The sequence below is a fragment of the Betta splendens genome, chromosome 12 (assembly GCF_900634795.4).
Source record: "Betta splendens chromosome 12, fBetSpl5.4, whole genome shotgun sequence".
Classification (NCBI taxonomy): domain Eukaryota; kingdom Metazoa; phylum Chordata; class Actinopteri; order Anabantiformes; family Osphronemidae; genus Betta; species Betta splendens.
Genome location: NC_040892.2, coordinates 6,572,840 through 6,581,122, shown reverse-complemented (window position 1 = coordinate 6,581,122; position 8,283 = coordinate 6,572,840). Strand labels below are relative to the sequence as shown.

The 8,283-nt window shown below is 43.1% G+C and overlaps 1 protein-coding gene across 1 annotated transcript; it reads left to right on the top strand.

Annotated features, from left to right (window-relative positions):
- The first annotated feature begins 750 nt into the window (after nucleotides 1–750).
- On the top strand, nucleotides 751–7,541 carry nop14 (NOP14 nucleolar protein homolog (yeast)). Its single transcript, XM_029168665.3, has 19 exons — nucleotides 751–897; nucleotides 1,484–1,666; nucleotides 2,052–2,186; nucleotides 2,293–2,434; nucleotides 2,557–2,702; nucleotides 2,827–2,955; nucleotides 3,068–3,190; nucleotides 3,277–3,408; nucleotides 3,499–3,826; nucleotides 3,996–4,126; nucleotides 4,232–4,317; nucleotides 4,407–4,542; nucleotides 4,655–4,756; nucleotides 4,939–5,092; nucleotides 5,193–5,352; nucleotides 6,591–6,738; nucleotides 6,812–6,930; nucleotides 7,025–7,180; nucleotides 7,269–7,541. The coding sequence occupies exons 2-19, from the start codon at nucleotides 1,484–1,486 to the stop codon at nucleotides 7,363–7,365; spliced, it is 2,607 nt and encodes an 868-aa protein (XP_029024498.1). The 5' UTR covers nucleotides 751–897; the 3' UTR covers nucleotides 7,366–7,541.
- Nucleotides 7,542–8,283: the final 742 nt, after the last annotated feature.

Below are 8,283 nucleotides of genomic sequence, written 5' to 3'. Positions count from 1 at the left end.
AACAAACACTGGAGAGCCGTTCTATCCTATTTTAGTTTAGTCAAAGATGTGAAGCCAAAAGTGTGATTAGAAATAAGCTGTGCTTGAGTTTGCAGGGCATTAATACCTGGATCATCTCCCTGCGTCGCTTCATAACTCGACCTCCAGTTTTAACAAAGGGTCGCTCGTCAGCCTGTGTAGCTCAGCAACACTAACGGGAAGCTTTACTTACTGAGATGCTTAATGACCTTTGGCCTTGTTCACTGCGGGTGGTTTACCGTAAATGCTACACATAAGCTGAGAATGTCTCCTGAAGGACTGCATGTTTAGAGCGCTTCGAGCGAGTCCTGTCCGTGAAATAACTGTAACTACCCCTTTTATTTTTTTTTATATTCTATTTTAGCTTTACTGTGAAGAGAATTATACTTCTTATAGTTGTGGTTTTTATTTCAGTCAACCATACATTTTTGTTTTTAACTCACAGCTTTGCTTATTTGTATTTTATCTGTTTGAACTACTTCCATTTTAAATGTCTCATCATTGTAACATCTGCAGACTTAATACTTCACCTCTCTTTTTCCTCATGGTTCTGCCTCTTTTACAACCGTGAATAAAAATACACTACCCTAAAACGTGTTGTGTGTGATATGATTGTTGTTTTAGTAGTCGGTGCTCCGGCACTGGAAGACGTTAGACATGAAGTAACGTTAAGAGAACAAGCTTAAACCAATATCTTAACTATATATAACGTCTTTTATGCCGTTACATTCAATTATTAACGTAGACCACTAGAGGCGCTGTGGGGAGTTTTACACCGGAAGTCCCTCTTGTCTCCGTTCTTGTGTTGAACTTTGACCCCAGGCTTCGCACGCTGGAAATGGAACTTCAGTGAATCAACGAGGACTGTAAAATATTAAGGTAATATTTTTTTATTGTGTACACCAATATTGGCACACTGTTAGTACCTTGTTTTTTTCCGCCTGCGTCTAACAGCTCTGTTTCTTTACGCGGCTGAACGTTTAAACACTGTCGGAGGGAGACTATGTTGACAAACGGTTCATAGTTACTCGTTACAGTAAATGGCTGTGGTTCCCCCTGCTCACTTTTAAGGGCTTCTTTAATACACTTGACGTTTATTTAAGTCATACATATATAGGATCTAAAATCCTTTAAAAGCTAACTGCTAGCTAATTGTAATAAGGAGGGAGGTTTTCTGCACACATTTCAGCTCGAGTTGAAAACCCAAACATCAGTTAATATAGAAGAAGAATAAAAAAGATTTGCGTGTTGTTGTGTTCGTCACACATGTACGCGTGGTTCATTTATGTTACATTAGCCAAAACGGGTTTTTCGCAACTGTGTGACACATTTAGTCTCTAAAAGTTGGTCACGTTGAAAGACAAGCAGAAAAATCCTTTTCGGACAGTCATTAGAATCCGTTTCACTTCAATGTACAACAACTATGTATCAGTGATGTTGGCTCATCAGTTCTCTGTCTGTACAGATGGGGAAGGCGCCTGCCAAGAGGAGCCTTGCAGACAAGGTTCGGAAGACCAAGACCTCTACTCAAATCAAAAACAACCCGTTTGAGGTGAAAATCAACAGGAAGAAATTTGAGGTGCTGGGCAGAAAAGCCAAGCACGATGTGGGTCTTCCAGGAGTGTCTAGGTCCAAAGCCAACAAGAAGGTAAGAGTTGTTTTCCATCCCCTCCATTTGTTCACTGCAGCCAGGTTGGATTGGATTTAGATAAATAATTTAGTTTTGAGGCTGAAAAATACAATAACAAGGCTCTTCTACTGCAGCACTGTGTCTGTGGAAGCTAGGCATCACAGCTCACCATTCATTTAACACTGTCTGTCCTGTGAAGAGTGGTGTTCACAGCACCATGCTGGGGCAGGGATATTCTGCTAAACGCACTGGCACTTAAGTAGGATTGAAAAAGTAAAAATGAAGTTAAATCTGCACACAGTTGCCTCTGTTTTACGAACCATGTATGATTTATGCAAATGTTGTGTTGTGTTCACGTGGTGGGTAGAAATTAAATACAGTGTTGGTAATTTATGATCTGCAGAGAAAAGAGACCCTCCTGAAGGAATACAAACAGAAGAATAAATCAAGCAAATTCATTGACAGACGTTTTGGGGAATATGATACCAAGATGGCACCAGAGGACAAAATCCTGCAGAGGTTCACAATGGAGAGACAGGTTGGTTCTAAAAAAGTGTGACTAAGCTCAAAGATAAAATATTAAACACGAAGCATGAATTAATATTCTGTTCTGACTAACAAAACAACTTTGCATAATGTTTTAGCGTGTCCATGATAAAAAGGATGTGTATAACCTGAATGAGGAGGAGGAGCTGACTCATTATGGACAGTCTCTGGCTGAAATGGAGAAATTTAATGATGCTGTGAATAGTGATGATGAGTCAGAAGAGAAGGGACTTCTGTCAGGTGAGTATGGTCTAAAGAGCCATGATGCTAACTGCAGCATCAAATCATGTGGTGTCTTCGGTCTGTTTACGTTTCACATCAAAGAAAAAAAGAGTGACGTTATATAATTTTTTTTCATCCAGCTGAGCTGACTGCGACCCACTTTGGAGGAGGAGGGGGCCTCCTCAGAAAGAAAGCATCAGGAGAGCAGGAGGAGGATGGAAACCAGAGGGCCAAGTCCAGGCAGGAGCTCATTGAAGAACTGATCCAGAAGTCCAAACAAGAGAAGGTGTGTCAGTAATTTGACTTTTTTAATCGTGTAGAGTAGTCTAATGAATGGCTAAAAAGAACCAAGTGACAAAAAATGAGGATTGTGGTGCTAAAGAGTAACCGTTTGAACTCTTCTTTCTCAGCGAGATAGACAGGTGCAGAGAGAAGAGGCACAGGAGCTCACTGAGAAGCTGGACCAGGACTGGAAGAACATCCAGACCCTGATGGTGAAAAAGACGCCCAAAGCTGACAAACAGGAAGATAAGCCAAAGGTGAGGAGGCACCAGTCAGTCGGAAAAACGTTGTTGATCGTACATTTTGTGCTGGTTGTATTGTTGACTGAACCTTGATAGTTTGCCTTCTGCTCTCTCCTGTGGTTTTAAGCTGGATGAGTATGACATGATGGTCAGAGAGCTTGGTTTTGAGATGAAGGCTCAGCCCTCTGAGAAAATGAAAACCCCAGAAGAGCTTGCCCGGGTCGAAAGAGAGAAGCTGCAGAAGCTCGAGGTGCGTCCACAGACTGGATTTTTAATGGAGCATAAATGGATTTTCATTTTAACATGTTTTAATTATTTTCAAATGTGCTTCTCCAGGCTGATCGTCTGAGGAGGATGATGGGAGATGAAGCGGAGCACAGTGCACATGCTCAGATCCACATATCTGCTGATGATCTTAATGATGGTTTCATCTTGAACAAAAATGATAAGAAGACTGTGTCTTATCAGGTAAAAGAGAAGTGTGTGGAGTTTGTGTGTCAACCTATGTTTTACACACATACTCTTGTTTTAATAATTGTTGATGTTTCATACGCCTAGGATGGAAAATGGAACATTGGAGAGGAGTCTGAAGGAGTTAAAGATGAACAGGGAGACGTTGGTGAGGAAGAGAATTTAGAGGCAGAGGAAGATGGAGAAGAAGATGAGCAAGAGGGTGATGATGAAGAAGATCATGATGATGATGAAGGTGATGAAGATGATGATGAGGATGATGGTCACTCTGACTTGGACTCTGAACAAGAAAGTGAAGATGATGAGAGAAAACAGGAGGATAAAGCGTCTGATGGTAATTCAAAGAGTCTGAGTGCCGAGGAGATGAAAGCTCAGCAGGACGCAGCCAAAGCTGAGCTCCCCTACACCTTCACTGGTAACAACAATCACAGAACAATATATTTAATAAACAAGATATCAGAATAATCTGAAGGCGCTTGCTTGAGTGTCACCTAAAATATCCATTGTAGGTGCCTAACTAGCCTGAGTGAAGCTCTGCCTTCGTAATTCACTGTAATAAACTTATATTGTGTGATGCTTTGCAGCTCCAGAGAGCTTCAACGACTTGAAGGATGTGCTCCATGGTCATACCCCTGACAACCAGCGCCTCATTGTGGCCCGGATCCAGAAGTGCAACCACCCAAGTTTAGCCACCGGCAATAAGCTCAAGCTGCAGGTGCTTTGTCGAATAAGCTTTAGTTTTGTGGCTGTGTGCATTTGCTTCTGTAGCCAGTTTTAGGTCCAGTGCAGATGATGACGTTTGTTTCTTTGTTTGTCTCAGAATTTCTTTGGCTTTTTGTTGGAGTACGTTGAAGAGCTGGCCACCAGGAATCCACCTGAACTCACCGTCATAGACAAACTTATACCGTGAGTTTCAAGTGTTCAGGTTTTCCCGAGTTTATTGTAAACTTAAAGTGCAACACATTTCCTAACGCATGCACTGCTTCTCCTTTTAGAGAGTTGTACGCTTTGTGTCAGATGTTTCCTGATGCAGCCTGTCGGTCCATGCAAAACATCCTTCGAGATGCGGGTCATAGCATGGAGGAAGCTCTCGAGGTTAAAGGACATGCAAGTTTTCCTGATCTAGTCATGGTATGGATCAGTTGCTATAAACATCATGATCTGAATTTAAATGCTTCTGACCAGTGTACAGAGATTTGCCTACACCATTATTATTTGTTTCACTCGTTTTTTTTTCTTTAAGCTCATCTATCTCAAGGTGACGGCTCTGCTGTTTCCTACCTCCGACTTCAGACACCCAGTCACTAGTCCAGCAATGCTTTACATAAGCCAAGCTCTCACCAAGGTACAAACGGCCCTAATGTTACTAAATCAGCTTTAGTTCTGTTTAGACTGCTCAGAGTTTGGCCATTTCTCATTGTAATGTTTGCATTCAACACTTTTGTTTATGTTGAGATGCTGATGCTTGGATTTCAGGACTAATCCTATAAACTCTTGTGTTCTGTGAATGTTTTTTTGTATCCTCAGTGTCCAGTGAGATCGTTAAAGGATGTGACGTCAGGTTTAGTGCTGTGCTGTCTGGCAGTGGAGTACGTCGCTCTTTCAAAACGCTTTGTGCCAGAGCTCGTCAACTTCCTGCTCGGAGCACTGCACTTGGCTGTGAGGGACAAGGCTTCTTTAGGTAAAAGCCAATGGATGCACAGTAATATAGTGCTGTGCTGAAAACACATGTACACATTTAACCCAGTTCTTCGTGGAATAAAACTGTTGTTTGTCTACAGGCTACTCTGTGGTGCCGCCCTTCAGGCCTTCAGGGAAATGCAGCTCTCTGCTGGTGTTGTCCAACTCAGAATCCTACAAAGACTGGAGCAAGAAAAAGCTGCCGCTGTCTGCTACCCAAAACTTGGACCTCAAAACTGACCTTGACAGAGACAGTCACAGGTAACCGCTGGAATAAATTCTGGCTCAACGCCTTAAATCTTTGACTGATTTTATGTTCTTTTAATCAAATGGCTGGCAACAGCCTAATAAACATTCTAAAATTCCCTGATTTAGCAGAAGACTTGCAGATGACTTTGAAATCTGCTATTCGCACCCCTCCATCATTTTTTAAATCTGTGTGTGACCAAATCAATTAAGTTATTTATTAAGTAATTAAGTTACTTAGGTTAAGTGTCGGCCGACAAAACCACAGCCCATCATGTTATACTTCAACTTATTGTTACGTCTTATTTAAATGTTGTTGTGTATTTCACTAGTGTAACCATCTCCATAACTACTGGTGATGTTGGTTGGTTTAAGGATGGGGAGGAATGAACCCTCCACAATTATAGACTCAGTAGGAAGAGTGGGAGAGAGATGAAGCGTGAGAAATGTTTAGTCTCAGCACAGTCGTGCCTGGCCTGGCTTTACAAAATGAAGGAAGGCGTGTTTATTACCTGTATGGACATAACCACTTTTACTACATTTTATCCGAGGATAAAATATCTGCCGATACTCCGGGAGACTTCTTGTGTAATGAAGGCTGTCATTATTGTCTCCGACTGTGTGGATATGAAAACCTGACATAAGCTGTCATACTGTACCGACTGTGGCTCAGAGATGATACATCCACTTGTGTGACTCTGATGCGTCGCCAGCATGGTTTCACACAGCAGCTGGTGTGTGGGCACAAAGCAAAGCTTGCAAACAGGCTTCAGCAGAACATAATTGAGCACAAGTTGGGAGAATATGCATTTTATTTGCACTGCACCTAAAATTAATATCCACAACATGCCATCAAGCCTCTGAGTCACACTTGCAAGTGGTTTTATTAGAAGGACGATTCATTGGTAAAATAAGTAGACCTGGAAATAAAAAATAATGAATTTTAGTAATATACGTCATTTACACCAGTGACTGATTCAATAGGATTTTTTTAAATGATAATTTACACACATGCAGTCCTGTGTGTGTGTGTGTGTGTGTGTGTGTGTGTGTGTGTGTGTGTGTGTGTGTGTGTGTGTGTGTGTGTCTGAATGCGTGAAGATGGACTTGTTTGTTCAGACAAAATGAAATCCACGCTGTAATTTTCCACTCCTACATACTAATACAGGTAGTAGGAAACATCCTACAAACTAAACCAACCTACTTAGGTATTTAAAGAAACTGACTGACTGCTGTTGTGTGTCCTGCCGCAGGTTGACCTGTTTGGCTACTGGTCTGGACTTGGTGAAGCGATGCTGCCTGCTCTACAGAGACCTGGCGTCCTTTAAACACATCTTCCAGCCAATTGGAACACTGCTCTCCAAACATCTTCCAGCCCAAGCTCTACCTGAGCCTCTACAGGTTGGTGCTGGATGTGTTTGTCACGGCGAGGTTCTTTTCCCTTTCACGCTACTTACGCCTGCTGTCGTTACAGGAGCTTCACAGGCAGATCCTGGAGACCATCAGCGCTGCTCCTGTGACCCGCAGCCCGCTTGTTTTCGAGAAGAAGAAGCCCATTCCTCTGAGACTGTTCAAACCTAAGATTGTTGAAGTGTAGGTCCTAGTGTATTAACTGTCCCTCCCAGAAGCTGGGATGCGCATTGTATTAGATAAACATTTGTTTGTGTTGTACCTGTTTAATGTTCAGGGTGGACGATAGAAGGAAGCGCGGCAACACCCGAGAAGAGAGGGAGAACGAGCGGCTGAAGCACAAGTACAAGAAGGAGTTTAAGGGCGCTCTAAGGGAGATCAGGAAGGACTCTCGCTTCCTGGCTGCAGAGAAGCTCAACGAAGTCATGAGCAGGTGTGGATGAAAAACGGTTTTACATGTGGCGGCGAACTGCGGCATTTAGGGTGAGATTGTCTGACCTGTTGCAAATTGCGTGTTTCAGAGATGCGGAGAGGAAGAGGAAGGTGAAGGAGCTCCTCGGCAGCTTGGCCAATCAGGAGGGAGAGTGGAAGGCTCTGAAGAGGAGGAAGAAGAAGTGAACGGCGGTTTCATCCTCCATCACCTGTTAATCATCTATTCAGTGGACAACCTGTTTAAGGTGGACATTTGTGGAACTGTACACTGGTTTTGAAAAACACAAGTACAAATTTCCCTTCTTTGTTGTTACAAATATTGTATAACCTTTTAGTAAGTAAAAATGCTGTGTTGGACAAGAGATGGAAGCAAACTGCTGTTTTTTTAACAGGGGCAACTTTTTCACTATGCTGTGTAACCGACAGTTCAAGAACTAAAATAGCTTCTTCTTGGGTTTAAAGGTTTCACTCTCCACCATCGTGTTTCCAATCTGCTTGAAGCACTTTGCCCGTCGATGGTCTCAAAAGTCACATTTATTTTCTATCCTCCTCTTAAAACTCAGTATATGTGCTTGATACAAACTAAGCTTTTAGTCTTCATTACGCCGAATGCTCTCCACTCGTATTCCACTGAGAGTCTCCCCTTGTCAGTTTCCTGAGACCTGCTCTCAAGGGCTATTTTGACAGTATAGGGAAAAGTGTAGCTGCACCTGGGTCTGTTCTACCTTTTTAGTGAAGACAGCAATTTTCCTTGTGAGCACAGAGATTTGTGTGCGTCTGTGCTGCAGCTGTAGACCGATGCCACAGAGGCTCACTCACACCGCTGGCCATGTGAGACACAAGACGAGGACGCCTGTGCACAATGTGCAGTTGATGCGTTTTCCGGCCGCGCCGTTAATGGAGCAGAACTGGTCTCGGAGGAAGGACGGATGTGTACTGTAAGCGCGTCTCTCCCCTCGTCTTCCTCATTACACAGAGCCTGCAGCTGGACAGTGGGAGGCGGCGCGTCTCAAGGCCGTCCAGGCTGTATAATAACGCACCGCTTGGTTCAGTGGCTGCAAGCGAGATGTCGCTAGAAAGTCAGAGCTGGAGCTGAAGCTCAAA

What these genes read in the sequence shown, in the direction of transcription:
- nop14 (XM_029168665.3), top strand. Translation starts at nt 1,484, where the DNA reads ATGGGGAAGGCGCCTGCCAAGAGGAGCCTTGCAGACAAGGTTCGGAAG. An exon ending in GTTTTCCTGATCTAGTCATG is followed by an intron (nt 4,543 to 4,654) that starts GTATGGATCAGT and finishes TTTTTCTTTAAG; the next exon opens with CTCATCTATCTCAAGGTGAC. An exon ending in GAGGGACAAGGCTTCTTTAG is followed by an intron (nt 5,093 to 5,192) that starts GTAAAAGCCAAT and finishes GTTTGTCTACAG; the next exon opens with GCTACTCTGTGGTGCCGCCC.